Source organism: Muscardinus avellanarius (assembly GCF_963383645.1).
Source record: "Muscardinus avellanarius genome assembly, chromosome: 8".
Lineage (NCBI taxonomy): Eukaryota > Metazoa > Chordata > Mammalia > Rodentia > Gliridae > Muscardinus > Muscardinus avellanarius.
The window spans coordinates 2,970,281-2,994,470 of NC_137794.1; the positions used below are offsets into that span (position 1 = coordinate 2,970,281).

At 54.8% G+C, this 24,190-nt stretch overlaps 1 protein-coding gene across 7 annotated transcripts; it reads left to right on the plus strand.

Moving 5' to 3' along the window:
• Positions 1-1,910: 1,910 nt before the first annotated feature.
• Positions 1,911-23,629, plus strand: PPP2R5D (protein phosphatase 2 regulatory subunit B'delta; the record flags this gene model as incomplete). 7 transcript variants are annotated; one of them, XM_080699780.1, is made up of 16 exons in its annotated part: positions 1,911-1,952; positions 7,585-7,662; positions 19,648-19,846; positions 19,952-20,151; positions 20,219-20,329; positions 20,412-20,504; positions 20,863-20,993; positions 21,115-21,174; positions 21,316-21,424; positions 21,616-21,669; positions 21,927-22,097; positions 22,174-22,301; positions 22,730-22,831; positions 22,906-22,978; positions 23,072-23,188; positions 23,336-23,629. In XM_080699780.1, the coding sequence occupies 16 exons, from the start codon at positions 1,926-1,928 to the stop codon at positions 23,471-23,473; spliced, it is 1,791 nt and encodes a 596-aa protein (XP_080555906.1). In that variant the 3' UTR covers positions 23,474-23,629. The 7 variants fall into 7 exon arrangements, with proteins under 7 accessions (XP_080555906.1, XP_080555907.1, XP_080555909.1 ...); XM_080699781.1 differs by having other exon boundaries at positions 1,926-1,952; positions 7,582-7,662; positions 19,642-19,846; XM_080699783.1 differs by having other exon boundaries at positions 1,926-1,952; positions 7,582-7,662; positions 19,654-19,846.
• Between the last annotated feature and the right edge of the window lie 561 nt (positions 23,630-24,190).

Genomic DNA, 24,190 nt, shown 5'->3' on the forward strand with positions numbered 1-24,190 from the left:
ACAAGCCCAGTTCTTTTTTCTTTTCTTTTCTTTTTTTTGCGGGTCTGGGGATGGAACCCAGGGGCATTCGAGCTACGCCCGCAGCCCCATTTTTTATTCTTTGTTTTGAAACCGGGTCTAACTGAGCTGCACAGGGCCTCACTAAGTAGCTGAGGCTGTCCAAGATCCGCGATCCTCCGGTCTCAGCCTCCTGAATGCTGGTATTACAAGCGTGTGCCACCACGCCCGGCTTTTTTTTTTTTGGACCCCAGTCCTATTTTTTATTTGGAAACAAGGTCTCATTGAGTTTTGTGGATTGGGATCCTCCTGTCTCAGCCTCCCAAATGCTGGGAGTACAAGCCTGCACCACTACACCCAGCTTATTCTTTATTTTTATTTTTTATTATTATTATTATTATTATTATATTATTATTATTTGGTGGTAGTGGTATTAGGGATAAAACCCAAAGACTTTCTACCTCCAGGCTACACTCCCAGACCTATTTTATATTTTATTTGGAAACAGGGTCTCTTAAGCCAGCTGAGGCTGGCTTCGAACCTATGCGATCCTCCTGTCTCATCCTCCCAAGCGCGGGGATTACAAGCGTGCGCCACCACGCCCGGCTTCTTCTTTATTTTGAAACAGGGTCTAAGTTTCAGAGGGCCTCACTAAGTGGCTGAAGCTGGCGGAGAACCACGATGCTTCTGTCTCAGCCTCCCAAGTGCTATGATTAGCCCCAAGCTCGGCTTATTTTTAGACATTTAAGCAGGGTCTTGTTAAATGCTGCGGGCCTTGCTAAATTGCTGAGGTTGTCTTTGATTCTTCTGTCTCAACCTTCCAAATTCCGGGATGACAGGTGTGCGAAACCACGCGGGGCACCAGCCCCCCTTTTGTGATTGATTTTGTGGGTTGATTCCAGGGGCATCCTACCTCTGAGCTACACCCCAGCCCTATTTTATTTTTTTAATTTTACGACAGGGCCTCACTAAGTTGCCCAAGCTGGCCTCAAACTTGAGATCCTTTCGCCTCAGCCTCGGGTGAGGTGTACCACCGTGCCTGGCTACACCTGAAGCTTTGTGTAATTTATTACATTGTATTTCAATCACCCCTCTATACAAAGTCCGCGAATTTCACTCGCCTGTGAACTTCTCCAACGCTGGAGGGCCAAAACTGGGTGTTAGCCACTAGCGCACTGCCTTGGGCGGGGTGGCAAGTGAGGGGTGGGTTTTTACAGACGTCCATCACTGGCGTCGCTTTGCCATTTCCCACCGGCTTCCCCAACCCCAGGCCCTGGCAGTGGGGACAGGGACCCACTTCCCACGTTGCAACAAAGCAGGGATCCTCGTCCCTTTCCTCCGGGTCCGCGCTGCCAGGCGCCGATCTCCCCTCCACCTAGGCCCGGGGGGCGGTCGCCCGGGGGCCCTGGCGCTTTCTGGCATCTGCAATGGTGGTTACTTTACCCAGTGAAGAAAGGCGCCCTTGGTGGAGGGCTTCTTTCCTGCAGGTCGGGCTGGGCGGGGTGGCAGCGTGGGGGGAGTGAGAGCCACTTCCGACGGGAAGGAGCCGACGCCGAGCCGGGCGCGGAGAGCCGCTGCCCGCCCGGCGGAGTTTCCGCTGCCTCCGCCTCCTCCGCGAAGCCCGGCCCACCGGGGGCGGGACCTCCCGCTCCACCCAATTCTGGGAGCCGAACCCTGGCGGTTTGTACTCTTTCTTTCCAATGAGAAAAAAAGGAAGCAGCTCGGCTCCAATGGCCAATCCGGAGAGGCGGCGCCTGGTTGTCAGGCAGGTTTGCAAGAGTTCGGGCCAATGGGAGGCGCGGACAGCGCTCGACCCGGGCGCAGCGCGCAGGCGGCGGCGAAGAGACGCCGAGGGGGCCGAGTGCGGCCGAGCCGAGCCGGAGCCGGAGCCGGGCCGCGGGAGCCGGGCCGGGGCCGGAGGGGCCGCGATGCCCTATAAACTGAAGAAGGAGAAGGTGAGCAGGGCCCCCTTCCCCGCGCCTCCGCCCTAGGGCCTGCGCGGAGCTCTGGGAGGGGCCCGAAGCAGGCCCGGGACAGCCCCGGACCGACCCTCCCGGCCGGCCCCCCGCAGGACTCCGCCGCCAGCCCGCCCCCCGCCCCGCGGCTGGCAGCACCCCCGGCCGGCGCCTCTGGGACAGCTCCCCACCTTGCTCGGGACGGATTCCCCCCACGTACACCTCCCTCTCTTCCTCCTCCTCCCTCCCGCGGCCCCGGTAACCTCCTCCCTCCAGATCTGCCCCACTCCCAGGTCACTCCCCTGCCTTTTCTCCGCGCCTCCTGCTGGCCCCGATCCCCCCCCCTCCGGTTTCTGCACCTCCCTCCGGAGCTGCCCCCTCCCCCGCCCTGCGCAGCCCCTTCCCTCCTCCCTGGCCTTGGACGGCCCCTCCACTTCCCTGCAGCCTCTCCTCTCTCCGCGCCCGCCGAGCCCCCTGACCTAGAACGGCACTGCTTTCTCTCTCCTTCACCCAGATCTGGCCTAGGCCCCTCCCTCCAGTTCTTCCTTCACAGACAAACTTGTAAGCCTCGACTGAGCCCTCCCTTCTGCTGATGGAACCTCAGAACATCAGGGCTGGAAGGGAGCTCTGAGCACACGCAGCGCACGCAGTTCTAGGGGTCCAGATGCTGGGGCCGAGGACCCGACAGGGGAAGGCACTTGTCCAAGGTCATACAGCCTGCCGGAGGCCCAGCTGCACTATCAGGTGTTTTGACTTAAAGGCCCCTCTGTGGAAGCCCTCCTAACCAGCATCGACTGGCTCCCAGCTCCCAGCTCCGCTCTGGAGCAGACACCTTTCCTCTTCGCAGCGGGCCCCTCCTTGGTTCCTGGTCCTAGGATAACCTTCGCAGGTTTCCTTTTTGCACTGGTCCTGGTCTCTCCCTTCCTGGGCCGTAGCATCCTGGACTGTCCCAGAGCTTTCCCTCTGACTTGGCAGGCCAGCCACCCTGGCCGTCCATGCCTTTGTCAGGATGTCCTGTGACAGGCCATGTCTTTTGATATTGTTCTTATTGTTGGCTGTGATGGGGCTTGAACCCAGGGCTGTGTGCGTGCTAAGCGCACTCTGCCCCTGAGCCGCACGCCGGGCTCGCAGGCATTTCTTGAGTTGCCTTATCTACCTCCATCCCGCCTTCCCTGTCCTCATCCCTGGCTTTCTCTACCTTCTGTCTCCTGCTGTTGCTGAGGTCTGACTCAGAGGTGTGCTTCCTTTGAGGCACAGATTCACACAGAGGATGCTAGGATACCAAATCCAGCCTCCCCGGCCTCGTTGCCAGGGCTGGCCCTGGGCTGCTGTGGCCACTCTCCTCCGGACCCCAGAGGTGTACTACTGCCTTCATCTGCCCTCTGATTGGCCGAGTTGCTGGGCTGTCGTCTCTGACCTTATCCAACTCTTTATCCTGGGGCCATTGGGTATTGACCAGGCAGCTGCGATTCTGGGATGTCCCATAGCATCAGGGCCTGAGCTTCGAGCCTAGAGTTGGTGGTGGTGTCTCGTGAACCTCCTAGGTGGGGCTGGACGGGGTTGTGTGCCTCACCCAGGCCTTGTCCTTGGGGAGCAGGTACGCCACGTGGTTTGGGCAGTTTGGCTGTAGCTGGTGCACACATGAATCAGCCGTGCTAGGAGCTGAGCAGTGTGGAACTTAGGAGGAATAGTGAAGTCCTCTTCTATCTGTAGCTTGTAGTCTGATGGGCCAGATACTGTGCCATCTGCAGAAAGTCTTGGCCGACTAGATGCCTGAGAAGAGCCATTCTTAGGTTTGCTAGGACCACAAGTGTGTGTGGTTGAGACTTCCTCATACGGGGTGCGTGGTGTTGGAAGGGTCAGAATGCACGGAGCGAGGCACAGCCCTGATCCCGCCGTGAGATTTAACTTCCTGCGTTTGGTTTTCAGCTGCCTTCGGCCTTCAGTGGCTGGCAGGTCTGATGGGGAGAGATGGCAGTGTGCCCTGTTCACTCGGCTGGGACGGGCGCAGAGCAGGGCAGGGGTGGACGGAGGGCCCTTGGTGTCCATCTTCACCTGTCCTCTTTCCTCTCTGCTGTCCCTCGATGCCTCCTCCTGAAGCTTTTCCCAAGCCATCATCACAGGGAGAGCTCTCCCGCCCCCCAGGACTTGCGGAACGCTCGGTAGGCTACTTGTGGCCCTGTCGTCTTCAGCCTTGGATTAGAATTCATTTTAGACAAGTCTCGTTTGCCCCCTTGAGATAACTAGTCCACATTTTAGTGTGGCACCTCCCTTGCACGCAGTAGGTGTTCAGTCCACAAGTGCTGCAGCGTCTCGTGGGGCATTTGCACCGTGCCCTCACCCCCATGTGCATCTGGACTCCTGTCTTTTGTACTCCGGGTGAGGGGTCTCACCCCCATGTGCATCTGGACTCCTGTCTTTTGTACTCCGGGTGAGGGGTCTCGCCCCCATGTGCATCTGGACTCCTGTCTTTTGTACTCCTGGTGAGGGGTCTCACCCCCATGTGCATCTGGACTCCTGTCTTTTGTACTCCGGGTGAGGGGTCTCGCCCCCATGTGCATCTGGACTCCTGTCTTTTGTACTCCGGGTGAGGGGTCTCGCCCCCATGTGCATCTGGACTCCTGTCTTTTGTACTCCGGGTGAGGGGTCTCGCCCCCATGTGCATCTGGACTCCTGTCTTTTGTACTCCGGGTGAGGGGTCTCGCCCCCATGTGCATCTGGACTCCTGTCTTTTGTACTCCGGGTGAGGGGTCTCGCCCCCATGTGCATCTGGACTCCTGTCTTTTGTACTCCTGGTGAGGGGTCTCGCCCATTGCAATACTCTTGGCCAGTATTAAGATTTTCATGTGCCGGACACTGTTAAGGGAGGTGGGTGCTGGGATTGTCACTTAATAGATGGAGAAACTGAAGGCTCAAACCCAGCGTGGCGGGCGCTCGTCATCCCAGCAACGGGAGGCTGAGACGGAGGGTCGCGGTGCGCGGACAGCCTCGGCTACTCAGTGAGGCCTCTGCAACTCAGTGAGACCCTGTTTCCAAATAAAGAATAAAAGAAAGGTGGGGAGCCGGGCGTGGTGGCGCACGCTTGTCATCCCAGCACTCGGGAGGCTGAGACAGGAGGGTCGCGGTTGGAGGACAGCCTCGGCTACTTGTTTTTTTGTGTGTGTGAGTGTTTTTTTTGCGGGTCTGGGGATGGAACTCAGGTGCATTTGTCTTCTGAGCTACACCCCCTGCCCTATTTTTTTATTCTTTATTTTGAAACTGGGTCTCACTGAGTTGCAGAGGGCCTCACTAAGTAGCTGACTTTCCGCGAACCGCGATCCTCCAGGTCTCAGCCTCCCGAATGCTGGGATTACAAGCGTGCGGCACCACGCCAGACACAGCCTCAGCTACTTAGTGAGGCCCTCTGCAACTCAGTGAGACCCTGTTTCAAAATAAAGAAAAAAAATTGGGCAGGGGGTGTAGCTCGGAGGTCAAATGCCCCTGGGTTCCATCCCCAGATCCTCAAAAAAGAAAGAAAAAAAAAGGTGGGGGTGTAGCTTGGAGGTAGAATGCCCTTGGGTTCCATCCCCAGTACTGCAAAAAAAGAAAAAGAAAAAAGAAAAGAAAAAAAGAAACTGAGGCTTGGAGAGGCCAGTTCACTTGTGGGTGATCATATAGCCAGTGGGAGTTGCAGCTCAGAACATGGGCTGGCTCCAGACCCGCTACCCTCAGCGCCACGCAGCGCTCCGCAGCGGGGCTGGGCTGCGCGGCTGCACCTGCTTTGCAGGAGCCAGGAAGCAGGGCTGGTGGGCCTGTCCCCACGCCCACGCACGCCCACGCACGCCCACGCACCCCGGCAGCTGGATCTCTCCTAGACACTTCCCTGAGAGATGTCTCAGGCATCACGCTGAGTGCCATACGGTGGGCGGAGGGGTACAGGAAAGAATAAGCAGCTTATGAACAAGAGAGAGATCAGACTTGTTTGAAGATGGGTCGCCTGTGTCTGCGGGCCCCGGGTCGAGCTGTGTAGAGCCGGTCACCTCGGCTTCGTGCCTGCTTGTGTTCCTCTGGCCTTTCCCTCTCCTGCCCTCACCAGGAGCCGCTGGCCGGGTCAGTGTAGCCAGCCTGGACACCAGGCAGCAAGCGCCTGCTCAGCCCAAAGAAGGGGCGCCTGCCCCTCGGCAGCTACCTGGAGCTGCTCCACACCCAGGGATGTTTTTTCCCTCCCCGCCCCCAGGAAGCCTTCCCCTACTCCAGCCCACACAGCTCTCTTCTCCCTGAAATCCTTTTGCCCCCATAGACACATCACTTGATTTAACACTTCTCGCTGAAGGGGCTTGGCTGCTGTTGAATGGCAGGCTCGGAGCTGGAAGTGATTCCCAGGATCCTCCAATCCAGTCCCCGTTTCGGGCTTGAAGCCCTTCTGCAGCCCGCCGTCGAGGAGGTCACCCCCGCCTCTGCCTGAATGCTCTGGGGCAGCTCCCGTGCAGCCGCCCCGTGAGAGAACGTGTCCTGGTGTGGAGCCTCAGCCATCCTCTCGCAGCCCCCACCCGTTGATTCTGACCCCTGGCTCCGTATGGACGAGCCGCAGCTTCTGTCCACGTGGCAGCCCTCCTTGCTGGTTCAGCGCCATCTTGTCCCCCAACCTTCATTGTTAACTATCCCGGTTTCTGCAGCTGTTGCTCCTGGGCCGAGCTTTGAATGCACTCGCAGGCAGGCGGGTCACATTCCCCAAGAGAAAGAGAAAGGAGGATTTCTCGTTGCCCTCCCGAGCCGATGCTCACCACTGGACCCGATCCTTCGGGCCGGGATGTGGGTCCCGGTGCTCTGTCAGGTCTGTTCACCGGGTGGACAGGCACGTGAGCTGTGCGGCACAAGACGATTTGTGTTTGTTGAACTTGCAGTCGGCCCTAAATCCCCGTCTTTTGCATACTCTCCCCGTCCTGTTCCTGTGCAGTTCCTTTTTTTTTTTTTTTTTTCTTTCTTGGCCCAAAGCATAGGAAGAGCTGCTGGGCCAGCCAGGGCTCTGAGCCAGCTGCCAGGAGGTTCCCGAGGGAAACTTCAGACTGTGCTCCTGGCTTACCCTCGTCCCTGTCCCAGAGTTGTCAGCTGAGGTGCGCTTGGCATTTGGGGCACTTCCTATGCCTGTCAGCATCCCCGGGCCCTACTGATTACACGCCAGTTGTACCCTCTTGTCTGGGTGCTACTTGTGGTACCCAGGGACGCCTCCAGCGCTGGTCCGTGGTCTGGCCGGGTGGCGGAGGGGAGGGCCGTGAGTCCTGCCCACTAGCGTGCAGACCTCCGGCCCCCTGGCGCACTGCAGCCAGAGGCCAGCCCGAGCGGCCTGACCCTTGCAGCCTCCTCACCCAGCTGCTCGCCCAGGCCCGACCCACGGGGTGAGGTTAGACGAGCCAGCAGCGTTATGCTTCAGTGTTGTGTTAGGGAGGACCTCCCAACCCGAGTCTAGATTCCCCGGAGGGACCGAGCCTCCCTCTGTGGACACCTCGCACCCAGGGCCTGGCGCGGGTAGGTTCTGTTTGATTGACCGATTCATTTGGACAGAGCATCGTTTTGACAAAGACTGAAGAGGTCCAGACAAAGCTGCTCCCTGCTCTTGGCTTCTGCTAACCCTGACTCCATCTTCTCCCAGCAGGAGCCCCCCAAGCTTGCCAAAGGCACGGCCAAGCCCAGCAGCTCGGGCAAGGATGGCGGAGGCGACAGCACCGAGGAGGTAACCGACAGTCATAGCCAGGCCCTCGCGCGGCGTGAATGCCTGCTCCGCTCCTCCGTGGCTGGGGGGCGCGGGATGGGGCAGAATTATCCAGGCAGAAGGGAAGGAGGCTTCTGCAGCCCAGGGTATCCCTTTGGCCGGTGGAGACCAAACAAGCTCGCTAATTCTTTGGCATGGGGGGCAGTACTGGTGGCTGAGGCCAGGCCTCGCCCCTGCCAGGCAAGCAGTCTACCAGCAAAGTTCTCTAATTCTTTCAGACTTCTCAGATTGCTATGAAAGTTGTTTTTCTGTCAGCATTTTTTACTTTATTTTTTATTTTTTTGGTGAACCCAGAGGCATTCTACTTCTGAGCTACACCCCCAGCCCTATTCTATTTTTATTTTGAAACAGGGTCTCACTAGGTGGATGAGAGTCTCACTACTTGCTGAGGCTGTCCTCAAACCTGCAATCCTCCTGTCTCAGCCTCCCAAGTACTGGAATTACAGACATGTGCTACCATTCCCAGCTTCCAGCCCTGTTTTTTATTCTTTATTTTGAAACTGGGTCTCTGGGCTAGGATGTAGCTCAGTGGCAAAGTGCTTGCCTTGCAAGCTCAACACCCTAGGTTCCAGTACTTGGAAGGAAAAAAAAAAAAAAAAAAAGAAACAGAGTCTCACTAAGTTGTGGAGGGTCTCAGTAAGTAGCTAAAGCTGACTGTGAACTTGCAAGCTTCCTGTCTCAGCCTCTCAAGTACTGGGATTACAAGTGTGTACCATCATGTCCCGCTCTGCCAACATTAAAAAAAAAAAAAAAAAATATATATATATATATATAGTTTTGGTAGTAGGGATTGAAACCAGGGCATTCTGCCTTCCTGCTTTTTTTTTTAAGATCTCACTAGATTGCTGAGAGCCTCACCAAGCTGCTGAGGCTGTCCTCGAACTTGTGATCTACCTGTCTCATCCTCCCAAGTACTAGGATTATATGTGTGCCACCATGGCCAGCTATTTGTCAGATTTGAGTGCTGAAAATTCCTTTTTCAGGGGCTAGGGGTACAGCTCAGTGCTAAGCAGGCACAAGGCCCTGGGTTTGATCTCTAGCACCAAAAACAAAGAATTCCTTTTTTTTTTTTAAGGCAAAAAATCTGTGATGTCCAGGGTTCCAGGGAGGAGGAGAAAGGCCCAGAGGGGCTTGTTGGGTGCCAAGTGGTGTCAGCTTGGCCCTGGGTGGGGCGGAGGGGCGGGAGTGGCTGAGCTGGGGCCCGTGCAGCTCCGCAGCCGGCAGGAAGGCCGCAGAGAGCAGAGGACTTAAGTCCAGGTGTGTCCATGGACTCGGGTGCTCGTGGGATGCTTCGGATGCCGGCCGAGCCTGTGGACGGCTGGAGCGAGCTCCCGCTGTGGAAGCTCTTGACCAGCGCGCACCTTCTCCCTCTTGCTGCAGTGTTTGGGGAGACAGTCGACGTAATTAGGCTTTCCTGTGACCTCTGAAGAGATCCCGTCACTTTCAGATAGGTCTTGCCCACGGTACAGGTGTGGGAGCTGGGAACCGGAAGAGAAATCACCCCTGCCTCTGAGCTCGTCTAGAGGGGCGCTTGTCACCGGGTGTGAGCCTTTGTACTGTGTGTCTGTGTCTTGCAAGAGGAGGAGCGAGCTGGGTTACGCCGCGCCTCTTCCCCGTGCGCTCCCTCGGGTGCTGGGAAATGCTTCCCGGACGCCCTCGGGCGCAGCCCCTCAGGGACGAGGACATGTGGGGGACGCACAGGAAAAGTGATTGGGAGCTGAGCTTCCGAAGGCAGAGGCTGGGATGAAGACTGAAGGGAGAAGGGAGCTGAGGGCCGCGCCCTCGGCCGAAGCCTCCTTCCTCTGGTTGTTAGCACGGTGTCAGTTCCTCACGCCCTCCACGCCGCCTTCGCTCCCGGGACTGCTCTGGGCTCCTGCTGGTTGTTCTTTGACACCGGGTCCCACATAGCACCTCAGCACCACTGTGGCTAGAGAAGTCCTTGGGAAGGCGCCTTCTGCGGCCGTCTCCGTGCCGACGCAGGAGCTCCGGGAGGCGCTGGCTCGGGCTGAGGGCCCGGCGCAGCAGGTGCGCCGCGCTCCGGGGAGTGGCTGGACCCGAGTCAGCCGCCACCCCGGCCCGCTGGAGCAGAGGCAACTGACAGTCCAAACTTCTTTTCTCTCTGTCCTTTTTTCTCTCTCCCCGTTTATTTTCTTCCCCTGAAGGTTGAACCCTGCCTGAGGTATTCTTTATTTGTGTGTGTGTGTGTGTGTGGTAGTGGATATTAAACCCAGGGCCATTCTACCTCTGAGCTAAACCTCCCAGCTCTGTTTTTTTTTTTTCCTGGATCTGGGGATGGAACCCAGGGGCATTCTACCTCTGAGCTACACCCCTGCCCTATTTTTTATTCTTTATTTTGAAACAGGGTTTCACTAAGTTGCAGAAGGCCTCACCAAGTAGCTGAGGCTGAGATTACAAGCTTGTACCACCATACCTGGCTTGAACTCAGAGGCTTTCTGCTTTCTAGCTGTACCCCCAGACTTTTTTTTTTTTTTTTTTTTTTTTTTTTTGGTGGTAATGAGGATTGAACTCAGGGACATACTGTTTCCATGCAGCACCCCAGCCCAATTTTATTTTTTATATTTATTTATTTATTTATTTATTTATTTATTTATTTGTGGTACTGGGGGTGGAACCCAGTGGCTTTCTACCTCCGGGCTATACTCCCAGCCCTATTTTATATTTTATTTGGAAACAGGGTCTCACTAAGTTGCTGAAAGCCTCACTAAGTAGCTGAGGCTGGCTTTGAATCTGCGCGATCCTCCTGTCTCAGCCTCCTAAGCGTGGGGATTACAAGCGTGCGCCACCACACCCGGCTTATTTTTTATTTTGAAACAGGGTCTCAGTAAGGTGCAAGAGGGCCTCACTAAGTTGCTGAGACTGGCCTTGAGCCTGAGATCCTCCTGTCTCAGCCTCCCAAGTACTGTGGTTACAGGCACACACCACCATGCCCAGCCCTATTTTATTTTGAAACAGGGTCTGGCTAAGTTGCCAAGGCTGGCCTTGAACCTGCGATCCTCCTGTCCCAGCCTCTCCGTTACAGGGGTGTATCACCCTGCCCTGCTTAGCCGTCTTTCTCATTTCAGAGAAGGAAAATGGGGGCCAGGACAGGCTGAGAGATGTGCTGAGCTGGGGATGGTGGTGCACACCTGCAATCCTTAGCAAGATCCTGCTTCAGAATAAAATAGAAAAGGGCTGGAGCTATAATCATGACGTAATATATAGTTCAGAGCTAGAAAGCCCTTGGGTTCTACCCCAGCACCCCCCAAAAAAATTAAAAAGAACTACGTCAAGACCAACTACCGAGACTTCCCCACCGCCTTTTGGACAGTCTGCCCAGGAGAGAGGGGTTTATTTCAAGCCTCTGGGAAAGGAGGTGTCAAGCTCACCTTGGGTTCTCTGGGGAGGACCTGCTCAGGTGCACCTGTATGAAGCAGCCCCGTGATTTTCCAGAAAGGTCCTGGTGCATGGGTGGCAGCGGGGGCTGGCGAGCCGAGGGCCAGGCTGGGAGACCCCGGCCTTCAAATGCTATTTGGCAGTCCTTCCTTCTTTCATTTTTCTGCTTCAGTTTTGTGAGCTCTTCTGGCCAGAGTCACTAGGTGTCAAGCGTTTTCCAGAGCCTTTCCAGTTGGTCCCAATAATAAAGCATCTAACAGCTGTGCTGTCGAGCAGTTACTTTGTGTCCATTTCCTAGGGCACCTTAAATACCAGGCGCTGGATGGCTTCAAACAGGAAACTTACCCTCTCCCAGTGCAGGGGCCCAGAAATCAAGGTGTTGGCTGGGCCCTGCCCTGAGGCTAGGAGGAGTCTGACTGCCCTCTCTCGGCTTCTGGTAACGTTCAGTAATCCTTGGCGTTCTTGGCGTCTAGATTCATCATCGCAGTCTCCGTCTCTGCCTTTACACAGCCATCTTCCTTGTGTGTCTCTATCTCTTCCAGATTTCCTACTTATAAGGATACCAGTCATGCCGGGCATGGTAGGCCCTGCCTGTAATCCCAGTACTTGGGAGGCTAAGACAGGAGATTGTGAGTTCGAGGCCAGCCTTGGCAATTTAGCAGGGCCCTGAGCAATTTAGCAAGACCCCATTTCAAAATAAAATAGGGCTGGCTCAGAAGTAAACGCCCCTAGCTAGGCACGCTTGTAATTCCAGCATTTGGGAGGCTGAGACAGGAGGATCGTGGTTCACAGACAGCCTCAACTACTTAGGCCCTCTGCTACTCAGTGAGACCCTGTTTCAAAATAAAGAATAAAAAACAGGGTTGGGAGTGTAGCTCCAAGGTAGACTGCCCCTGGAGTCCATCCCCAGTACCGAATAAAATAAAGAAGAAGTAAATGCTCCTGGGTTCCATCCCTGGTGCCACCAAAAAAAATAAAAAATAAAAAATAAAAAATCCCAGTACCCTAATTCAGAATGACCTCATTTTAACTTGTTTCCAAACAGGGCCACCCTCACAGGTGTTGGTTGAACATGAATTTTGGGGGGACACTGTTCAACCCAGCACAGCTGCGTGCCAGGCACGACACTAAGTAATTTGCTGCGTTATCTCATTTAACCATCGCCGGGGTTCTGTTATCACCACCCCATCTTACAGCCCTGCGGTTGGAAGATGTTAAGTAGCTCTTGGGCAGCGAGGAAATGACAGAGTAGAATTTAACCCAGGTCTGTGCCTCAGAAGCCAACTCTCTTGTGGGTTTATTGAAGTGATCTGCTGGCTCTGAGATTCTAGAGGAGAATCCGAGAACAGAGAGGAGCCTTGGGAAGTCAGGAGAGGCTCCCTGCGAGCCGCCTCCCACGTCAGATCCTTCCTGGTCTGTGACTGGAGGAGCAGGTCAATGCCGTGGACTCTTGCATGCTGTACCATCCTGAGTTCTGGAGACGGAGGAGGAAGAAATGGTAGCCCAGTCCCCTCCACCTCAGCCTTGCTCCCTGAGCCACAGCTGTCACCCTGAAGCCCTTCTTGTCTAATCGTCCCTTCCTTTGGTGTGTGTGGTGCTAGGAGTGGAGCCCAGGCCTACTGAGCTCAGCGTGTGCTCCTCGGTTCATCTACCCCCGCGAAGTCCTCTACTTACAAAGCCTGGGGCCTAGTACAGGGTGTGTGTCTGTCTGTAATCTAGGACTTAGGAGGCTGAGACAGGAGGATTGCAGGTTCAAGGCCAGCCTCAGCAACTTAGCAAGACCCTGTTTCAAAATAAAAAATAAGCCGGGCGTGGTGGCGCACGCTTGTAATCCTCACGCTTGGGAGGCTGAGACAGGAGGATCACACGGGTTCGAAGCCAGCCTCAGCTACTTAGTGAGGCTCTCAGCAACTTAGTGAGACCCTGTTTCCAAATAAAATGTAAAATAGGTCTGGGAGTATAGCCTGGAGGTAGAAAGCCTCTGAGTTCTACCCCCAGTACCACCAAAAAAGAAAAAAAAAAAAAAAGAAAAAAAGCCAGGCATGATGGTGCACGCTTGTAATCTCAGCATTTGGGAGTCTGAGACAGGAGGATCGCTGTTGGCGGACAGTCTCAGCTACTTAGTGAGGCTCTTTGCAACTCAGTGAGACCCTGTTTCAAAAATATAAAGATTAAGTTGGGCGTGGTCGCACACACTTGTAATCCCAGGGCTTGGGAGGCTGAGACAGGAGGATCGCACAGGTTTGAAGCCAGCCTCAGCTACTTAGTGAGGCTTTTGGCAACTTAGTGAGACCGTGTTTCCAAATAAAGAATAAAATAAGTCTGGGAGTCTATCCCGGAGGTAGAAAAGACCCTGGGTTCCACTCCCAGTACTACCAGAAAAAAAAAAGAAAAAGAAAAAAAAATAGAGACTAAAAAATAGGACTGGGGGTGTTGCACAGAGGTAGAATGCCCCTGGGTTCCATCCCCAGAACTGAAAAAATAAAAATAAAAAACCTAAAAAACAAAACAAAGAAAAGAATAAAAAATCAGATCCGGGCATGGTGGCGTACACTTGTAATCCCAGTATTTGGGAAGCTGAGAAAGGAAGATCATGGTTTGTGGCCAGCCTCAGCTACTTAGTGAGGCCCTCTGTAACTCAGTGAGATTCTGCTTCAAGGTAAAGAATAAAAGAATAGGGCTGGGGGTGCGGTTTAAAGGTAGAATCCCCCTGGGTTCAACCCCCAGTACTGCAAAAAAAAAAAAAAAATTGGATTGGGGGTGTAGCTCTGAGGTAGAATGCTCCTGAGTTTCCCCCCCAGTACTGCCAAAAAATATAAATAAATAAAGGTAAAAAGGGTGGGGGGTGTTGCTCATAGGTAGAATGTCCCATCTTCAATTCCCAGTAACACACACACACACACACACACACACACACACACACAGAGTAAGTAAATAAATAAATAAATAAATAAATAAATAAATAAAACAGGAGCCAGGCATAGTGGCACAGCATGCTTGTAATCCCAGCATTCCGGAGGCTGAGACAGGAGGATCGTGGTTCGTGGCCAGCCTCAGGTACTTAGTGAGGCCCTCTTTAAGTCAGTGAGACCCTGTTTCCAAATAAAGAATTCAAAAATAGGGCTGGGGGTGTAGCTTGGAGGTAGAATGCCCCTGGGTTCCATCCCCAGTACCACAAAATAAATAAATAAATACATACATACATACATACATACAGTAGGGCCAAGGCTGTGGCTCAGGGGCAGAGGCAGGAGAGGAAGGCCTAAGAGGAGGTGCTTGCACAGGAACAAAGGTCCACTCTCCTGGTCGGTCAGGTACTGATCAAAGTCACGCCACTCTACACTCGTCACTTGCCAGTACGAAGGGCCCTGGCTTCAGGGACTCGCCATGTTGGGAGGACGTAGAAACCTCCCGAGTGAACGATGTCTCTTGGGTCAGTGATCACAGAGCTGACCCACACGGCGGTGGCCTGAGGTTGGCTGGGGGAGCAGCGCCCAAGGGTTGGGGTGATCTGAGAGCTTTCGAAAGAAGGTGGGACTCAAGATGCAGTGACTTTCTGGGTCACCCATTTTGAACAAGGAGGATGATAGACAGACGCAAAGGAACATTTGAGGTCTGCTGGAGAGGAAGGAATTTCCAGGTGGCATTACTGAGATCCAGCTATGGAAATAAAAATAATAGCTGGGTGTAATGGTGCACGCCTATAATACTTGTTGCTTGGGCAGCTGAGACCGGAGGATGGCCAGCCTGGGCAATTCAGCCAGACCCCGCCTCAAAATCATACAAAGGGCTGGGGCTTAGCTTGGTGGTAGAGTGCCCCTGGGTCCAGCCCCACATCCATGTCTTAGTTAACGTCACAGCAGAAGCCGTTTTCTGTCAGGTAGTTCTTGGCTTTCTGTTGTCGTTTTCCCCCAGCATGACCACATATACAATGCTTAGGAAGTCAGTAGTCCTGCTGGGCTGGTGATGAAAGGAAACCCTCTGTATCATGGTCTGTGCAACCACTTTCACCTCTGAGCCTTCACCTCTGAACTTTCACCTCTGAGCTCTCGTCACAGATGGACTTTGGGTGTGGGGGCTACTGGGGGTTGAAGGGGCATTCCACCTCTGATCTACACCCCCAGCCCTTTTTATTTTTTGGGACAGGGTCTTGTTAGGTTGCTGAGAGTTTAGCTATATTGTTGAGATTGACCAGGAACCTGTGGCCTCCTGTCTCAGCCCCCCAACTCTGGGATTACAGGCATGCCACCATGTCGGGTTTACAGATTGACTTTTTTTTTTTTCTCTCCTGGTACTGGGGATGGAATCCAGAGGTGTTCTACCTCTGAGCTAAATCCCCAGCCCTATTTTATTCTTTTATTTTGAAACAGGATCTCATAAGCTGGCTATAGTGGTGCCCACTTGTAATCCCAGTACTAGGGAGGCAGAGACAGGCGGTTTCGCAGACAGCTTAGTGAGGCCCTTTGCAAAATAAGGAATAAAAAGTAGGGCTTGGGGTGTAGCTTGGAGGTAGAATGACTCTGTATTCCAACCCCAGTACTACATTAGAGAGAGAGAGAGAGACAGACAGACAGACAGACAGAGTCGCATAAAGTTGTTGAGGCTGTGCTCAGTCCTAGGCTCCTCCTGTCCAAGCTTCCCAGGCACTGTGATTGCAGGCATGCACCGTGACACCTAGCCACAGATTGGCTTTCCCCATTGCACCAGGGACTGAACCCGGGCCCTGCGTTTGAGGCAGGCTCGCTATCCCCGAGTTACGCTCCAGCCCTCTGTCTGCTTCTGACACAGCACAGGGAAGGTCTCATTAAGTCCCCTGGGCTGATCTCAAATTTGATATTTTTCTGCTCCAGTTTTCTGAGTCGCTGGGATTCTAGGCAAGTGCCACTATGCCTGGCTACCAAGTTATATTCTTTTACTGCTTTTTGAAAAAAATTTTGGAAGCCGGGTGTGGTAGTGCACGCTTGTAATCCCAGCATTTGGGAGGCTGAGACAGGAGGATCATGGTTCAGTCAGTCTCAGCTACTTAGTGAGGCCCTTTGCAACTCAGTGAGACCCTGTTTCAAAGTAAAGAATGAAAATTAGGGCTGGGAGTGTAGCTTGGAGGTAGAATGCCCCTGGGTTCCATCCCCAGTACTGCAAAAAAAAAAAAGCATTTTTTTATTTTTTGGTGGTACTGGGGTTCCTGGAAGCCCTTCAACCTCCGGGCTACACTCCCAGACCTATTTTATATTTTTATTTGGAAACAGGGTCTCCTAAGCCAGCACGCGTGGCTGGCTTCGAACCCGTGCGATCCTCCTGTCTCTGCCTCCCAAGCGCGGGGATGACAAGCGTGCGCCACCACGCCCAGCAAAGACCAGACCTATTTTTTTTAATGTTTATTTTATTTGGAAACAGGGTCTCTTAAACCAGCGCGGCTGGCTTCAAACCTGTGTGATCTTCCTGTCTCCGCCTCCCAAGTGCAGGGATTACAAGTGTGTGCGCCACCACGCCCGACAAAAAAGCACATTTTTTGAGACTTAGATTATGTGCCGACTTTCTACTGCAGAAAATTAAGTCCTTGGCATTCTTGTGCCTTCGTCAGATGCCTCCCTCCTCTCAAAATACTATGACCAGTTTTGGGGAATTACTGTAACAATGAAAATATATTTTCACAGCTGAATTGAGTTTGATTACATATATTACATCATTTTCATAGGCAATTTTAACTATGGTATTTTATTTATTATTAAAAATGAGGCTGTTAAAGTGTTTGGTATAGCTGGGCATGGTGGTACACACCTGTAACCGCAGTGCATGGGAAGCTGAGACAGGAGGGTGACATGTTCTCAGCGGCCTCAGCTACTTTATGAGGCCCTCTGCAACTTAGTGAGATCCTGTTTTAAAATAAAGAATAAAAAATAGGGCTGGAGGTGTGATTCAGAGGTAGAATACCTCTAGGTTCAATTCCCAGTACAAAAAAAAAAAAGAAGAATAAAAATAGGGCTGGGGATGTAGCTCAGAGGTAGAATACCTTTGGGTTCAATCCCCAGTACTGCAGGAAAAAAAAAAGTATTTGGTATGCTGGGTATGGTGGTGCATTGTCTGTAACCTCAGTACTTGAGAGACTAAGACAGGAAGATTGCAGGTCGAGGACGGTCCCAGCAATTTAGCAGGGTCCTCAGCAACTTAGTGAAGCCCAGTTTCAAAATGAAAAAATAAACCGGGGCGTAGCTCAGAAGTAGAATGTCCCTGGGTTTGATCCTCAGTACCACACACAAAGAAAAAAAAAAAAGATGTAGATTTGTGTCCCTCACTCAGAAGACTCCTCGTGTCTCTTTTTAGCCAGTACCTGCACCGCCGCACTCCCTGCCCACCTCCCACGAGCCTGGCTTCCCACATGGCAGTATAACCATTTTTCTGTCATCACTAACCCAGTAACTGATCGCCTGTTCATGAACTGGATTTTTTTTTTTTTTTTTTTTTTTTTGCACTAGGGATTGAACCCAGAGGCATTCTACCTCTGAGCTACACTCCCACACCTTTTTAAAATTTTTGAGGCTGAGACAGGAGGATCTGGGTTTGTGGCCAGCCTCAGCTACTTAGTGAGGCCCTTAAATAAGTGAGACCCTGTTCCAAAATAAAGAATAAAAAACAGGGCTGGGGTGTAGCCCAGAGGTTGAATACCCCTAGGTTCCATCCCCAGTGCTGCAAACAAAAAATTTTTAAAATTCATTTTGTGGTACTAGGAATTAAACCCAGGGGCATTTTATCTCGAAGGCAAGCCCCCAGCCCTTTTTATTTTTTAGTTTGAAACAGGATCTCACTAAACTGCTGAGGCTGGCCTCAAACCTGGGACCCTCCTGTGTCAGCCTTCCAAGCATTGGGATCATAGGTGTGCACCGCATGCCTGGCTGGAACGGATTGTTTTGAGATGGAGTCTTGCTGTGTTGCCCAGGATGGTCTTTTTTTTTTTTTTTTTTTTTTTAGGGGCTTGGGGCCCTTCGGATTGAGCCCAGGTCACTCTGCCTCCAAGTGATAGTGATAATCCCAGCTCTTTTTGTTTTTTGTTTTGAAATAGTCTCACTACACTACTGAGTCTGTCTTCAAACCTGTGACACGGCCGTCTCAGTCTCCCAAATCCAGGGATTATAGGATGTGCCACCATGCTTGGCTCTTTTATTTTTCCGGAGGGTGGGGTACTGAGAATTGAAACTCAGTGGCCATTCTACCTCTGAGCTATACCCCTAGCCCTATTTTATTTTTATTTTAAAACAGGATCTCACTAAGTTGCAAGGGGCCTAGCTAAATTGCTGAGACTAGCCGGGCGTGGTGGCGCATGCTTGTAATCCCAGCATTCGGGAGGCTGAGACCTGGAGGATCGCGGTTCACGGACAGCCTCAGCTACTTAGTGAGGCCTTCTGCAACTCAGTGAGACCCGGTTTCAAAATAAAGAAAAAATAGGGCAGGGGGTATAGCTCGGAGGTCAAATGCCCCTGGGTTCCATCCCCAGACCCGCAAAAAAAAAAAAAAAAAAAAAAAAAAAAAATTGCTGAGACTGAGGACAAACCTACAATCCTCCTATCCCAGTTTCCTAAGTGCTGGGATTATAGGTATGTGCCACCATGCCCAGATCCTTTTTTTTTTTTTTCTTAATTTTTTTGGTTTGATGCTAGGCGTGGTGGCGCACGCTTGTAATCCCTGAGCTTGGGAGGCGGAGACAGGAGGATCATGCAGGTTCAAAGCCAGCTGTGCTGGCTTTAGAGACCCTGTTTCCAAATAAATAAAAAAAAGGTCTGGGAGTATAGCCCGGAGGGAGAAGGGCTTCCACGAACCCCAGTACCACCAAAAAAAAAAAAAAATTTTTTAGGTTTGTTTGACCAAAGGCATTCTGTCTCTGAAGTAGACCATCAGCACTATGTTGTTTTTAATTTTTTTTTTTTTTTTTTTTTTTGTGGTACTGGGGTTCCTGGAAGCCCTTCTACCTCCGGGCTACACTCCCAGACCTATTTTTTACATTTTCATTTTGGAAACAGGGTCTCCTAAGCCAGCGCGCGCGGCTGGCTTTGAACCTGCGCGATCCTCCTGTCTCTGCCTCCCAAGCGCGGGGATTACAAGCGTGCGCCACCACGCCCGGCTGTTTTTAATTTTGAAACAGGGTCTTGCAAAGTTGCCGAAGCTGGCTTCAAATGAGCGATTCCCCCCACCCCCATCTCAGCCCTTTGGGCTAAGATCAAGTGTACCCAGGCTGGTCTTGAACACTTAGGCTCAAGCAGTCCTCCTGCTTCAGCCTCCTGAGTAACCGGGATCATAAGCGCGCACACCATGCCTGTTGGGAAAGAGCATTTTGAAGGCTCCTCCCCACCGCCTGACTGTCACCTTAGGAGACAGGACTTCTTAACCGGTCCCTTGCAGATCTCCAAGCCAGCCGTCTTTGTCTCTGGCCTCCTCCCTGGAGTGGGGCAGCTGCTCCAGGCCTGGGCCTGTTGAGGCACAGACAGCCTGGCTGGGGGATGCCCCGGCTGGGGCACGTCCTGGAGACCCGACCCCGTGCATTGCTTGTTTGACCAGGCGCAGGCACAGCCCCAGCCTCAGCCCCCGTCTCAGCCCCCGTCATCCAACAAGCGGCCCAGCAACAGCACACCGCCCCCCACGCAGCTCAGCAAGATCAAGTACTCGGGGGGCCCCCAGATTGTCAAGAAGGAGCGCCGGCAGAGCTCCTCCCGCTTCAACCTCAGCAAGAACCGGGAGCTGCAGAAGCTCCCTGCTCTGAAAGGTAGGCGGCGGGTGGCGGCTGTGGCCGGCCGGGTGCGGCGGCGTGGGGTCTGGGACATCCTGGGTGCGGGGGAGCGTGGCGGGACGCTGACCACCGGCCCCACAGACTCGCCGACCCAGGAGCGGGAGGAGCTCTTCATCCAGAAGCTGCGCCAGTGCTGCGTCCTCTTCGACTTCGTGTCGGACCCGCTCAGCGACCTCAAGTTCAAGGAGGTGAAGCGGGCAGGACTCAACGAGATGGTGGAGTACATCACCCACAGCCGCGACGTGGTCACCGAGGCCATCTACCCCGAGGCCGTCACCATGGTGCGCTGGGCGGGCCCGGGAGGCGGGCGCCGGGAGCCGGCCACGCGCTAAGCCGCTCGCCCCTCAGTTTTCAGTGAACCTCTTCCGGACGCTGCCGCCTTCATCGAACCCCACAGGGGCCGAGTTCGACCCCGAGGAGGATGAGCCCACCTTGGAAGCTGCCTGGCCCCACCTCCAGGTACCCGGCGGGGGGGCGCGGCGAGGCCTGGCCAGGCCCATCCTCGGGGAGCGCCTCAGCAGACACCCCTTTGCCTCCACAGCTCGTATACGAGTTTTTCTTACGCTTCCTCGAGTCTCCTGATTTCCAGCCAAACATAGCCAAGAAGTACATCGACCAGAAGTTTGTCCTCGCTGTGAGTTGCCCGCGCCCATCTCCCCACCCGGTCTCCTGCTCCTCCACCTCAGTGAGCGGCAGCTGTGTTGGGTACAGGCCACCATGGCGGGGTGGCTGGTGGTAAACAAGCCTAGTTTCCTGAAGCAGCTTTCAGGTAATGGGGGACAGGAAAAAGGACTTTTTTCGCCCTAATGGGGCATGTAAACACGCACGCCCAGACACCTCGTGGAGTAGCGCAGTGTCAGCCACCCTGCTGTCCAGAGGCTTGTCCTCACTCTGTCTCCAGAAAGCCTGGAAGCTCACCCTGGCCGGGTCTGGGTCACCAGCCCGCCACCCCACAGCAGGCTCACCCCTCTCTTCCCTCCTCCTGCGCCCAGCTCCTGGACCTCTTTGACAGCGAGGATCCTCGGGAGCGCGATTTCCTCAAGACCATTTTGCATCGCATCTACGGCAAGTTTCTGGGGCTCCGGGCTTACATCCGGAGGCAGATCAACCACATCTTCTACAGGTGAGGCCATGAGCCCAGACCCAGGAGCCAAGCCAGCCCCCGCTGAGGGGGACAGGGCGGGGGACTCTGCTGAGTGCTGGAGGACACGGCGTGTCAAAGAGCGCCCTTCTGCTTCGCTCAGGTTCATCTATGAGACAGAGCACCACAATGGGATTGCTGAGCTCCTGGAGATCCTGGGCAGGTGAGGTGGGCTGCGAGCACAGGTGCCTGGAGAAGCTCGGGAGGGCGGGTGCGGCGCCTGGACCTGGCCTTCGGGAGGGTGGGCACGCGGCGCTTGCACCTGGCTTTAGTCCTCAAAACGAAACACCTTCCCCAACCCTAGCATCATCAACGGCTTTGCCCTGCCCCTTAAGGAAGAGCACAAGATGTTTCTCATCCGTGTCCTACTTCCCCTTCACAAGGTCAAGTCCTTGAGTGTGTACCACCCTCAGGTGAGCTGCCTTCCTCCTAACTGTCCCCAGCGTGGGCCTCAGAGACCGGAGGAAGGGATGGTGATGGCGTAGAGGTGGCCAGATGCATCCTCCGCACCACCCTTCCATCCTGGGGTCGTGTCTTGCCACTGGGCTCTGGAGACCCGGCACCTCGGGGTGCCTGCAGCCCACCTTTCTGCCTCCACCTGCAGCTGGCATACTGTGTGGTGCAGTTCCTGGAGAAGGAGAGCAGCCTCACCGAGCCGGTAATCCTCCTTCTGGTCCCGGTCCACCTGTCACACGTCAGCATCCCTTACCAGGCCCTGCCTACCGAACGGTGCCGGCAGGTGCTCGGCAGGGCTTTGGCCCCACAGGCGATGTGGTTTCCTCCCCTACATACACCTGGGAAACAAGTCCAAGCCAGAGAAAGACGAGCAGCGAGCAGAGAGCACCTGGCTGCCTCGGCGGGGAGGCAGGCCGGCCCCGGAGAGCCAGGCAGTGTGGAGGATTGTCCTTCTCACAGGTGATCGTGGGACTCCTCAAGTTCTGGCCCAAGACCCACAGCCCCAAGGAGGTGATGTTCCTGAACGAGCTGGAGGAGATCCTGGACGTCATCGAGCCCTCGGAGTTCAGCAAGGTGATGGAGCCGCTCTTCCGCCAGCTCGCCAAGTGTGTCTCCAGCCCCCATTTCCAGGTGAGGCCAAGTCACAGCAAGCCCGCCCCGCCTCCCGGGAGCCCCGGCGCAGGCCTGAGCCCCCTCTCCCCGGCAGGTGGCAGAGCGCGCCCTCTACTACTGGAACAACGAGTACATCATGAGTCTCATCAGCGACAACGCCGCCCGGGTCCTGCCCATCATGTTCCCCGCGCTCTACCGGAACTCCAAGAGCCACTGGAATAAGTACGGCGCGGGTGGGCCTGTGGCCTGGTTCTGACCCCTGAGGGCGCGGGGAGTAGAGTAGGGAAGTTGCCACGAGCGCCGTGGCCAGCAGCCGGGGCCCACGGCTCTGTGGGACAGACATCATTCGTGTCGGGAGCTCGGGTGGTCCACATGGAGAGCAGGTGTAAAGCCCAGAGAGCGGCTTTCCTCCCATCAGCCTGGGAGGCCTAGTGAGGCATAGGGAGTCACAGTGAGGAGAGGCTCGAGTGGGGGGGCGCGAGGAAGGATGGGTGGGCCACGAGATGCTGTCTCCAGTCACGTGATTTGGGCAGAACTATCTGCTCGCACGGTGCAAGGGTTTGTGACGCGGGAGGTAGGGAAAAGGCGCTTTGGCAGATCTGGGCCTGAGCAGGCTCTGGCCTGTGCGTCGTCTTTTTTCTGGGCGGCAGGACAATCCACGGCCTGATCTACAACGCCCTGAAGCTGTTCATGGAGATGAATCAGAAGCTGTTTGACGACTGCACACAGCAATACAAGGCAGAGAAGCAGAAGTGAGTCCTGTCCCAGCACCACCGCCCTGCCTGGGCCCCCCTCGGGCCTGGCCCAACCCGCCTTTGCTCCTCAGGGGCCGATTCCGAATGAAGGAGAGAGAAGAGATGTGGCAGAAGGTCGAGGAGCTGGCCCGGCTTAACCCCCAGGTGCACTCTCTGCCCCTCCTGGGGCCCCTCTGGGGCTGGGGGAGGACTGGAGGGCTGCGGCCCTCACCACGTGGCGACGCCTCCTCTCCTCAGTACCCCATGTTCCGTGCTCCTCCACCACTGCCCCCCGTATACTCCATGGAGACAGAGACCCCCACAGCAGAGGACATCCAGCTCCTGAAGAGGACAGTGGAGACAGAGGCTGTGCAGGTGGGAGGGCCCTGGGTGTAAGGATGGGGGCGGAGCAGAGACAACAGGTTTGGAAGGGAAAGGAGACCGGAGCAGAAGCAAGGAGTAAGAGGAGACAGCAGAGCTCCTCGGGGTTGCTACCGTTCTTGTCTTCCTGTTCACGTGCAGATACTAAAAGACATCAAGAAGGAGAAAGTGCTGCTTCGGAGGAAGTCGGAGCTGCCCCAGGACGTGTACACCATCAAGGCGCTGGAGGCGCACAAGCGGGCAGAAGAGTTCCTAACTGCCAGCCAGGAGGCGCTCTGACCCCTCATCCTCTGCGGGTCCCGGCCCACTCAGCCCTGGTCGCTGCCCCGGCCCTTTACCCTCTGCTCCCTGCTGGCTGACTTGGGGCACGGCAGCACCTCTCTGGCTACTCTAGAGGATGCAGGCACTGGAGGGCACCCAGAGTGGTTCCTCTTCTCCCCGAAACGTGTTCATGCCTCCCTGTGGCTACTACAGACAGGCTGAGCCTTGAGCTGCTCAGACATCCTGGGGATACCTGCCCCGTCCTGCTCCTAACCCCACAGCTACCTGAGGCTGCTCTGAAATTACACACACCAATCCATAGCCTCCTCTCCTCTCCCTCTGCCCTTATCTCAACTCCAGGTGTCTCTTCCTCTCTCCCCTGCAGAGGCCTGTAGGGAGCAGCAGGCGATTATTCTCACCAAAGTCATGTCGAGCTCCATGGGCCCTGGAGTGAGCAGCTGGCAGGGACCAACCTCCAGCAGCACAGACAGGCCCCAGGCCCCGCCGTGTGCAGGCTGCCGGGGTCGGGTCACTTCCTCTCCCCCAACCAAGGCAACACGGAGGTCAAAAAGGAGAAAAGCATAGAGGCTGTGGACAACAGATGAACACAGGGCCCAGATGGACCCGGGGCAGTGAACAAGCACCCACCCGCGCCCCGCTTTGGTGAGCAGCAGCCCTGGGACCACACACACCAAAGGGACCACCCTGCGGCTGGCTGCTTTCCTGCACTGGTGG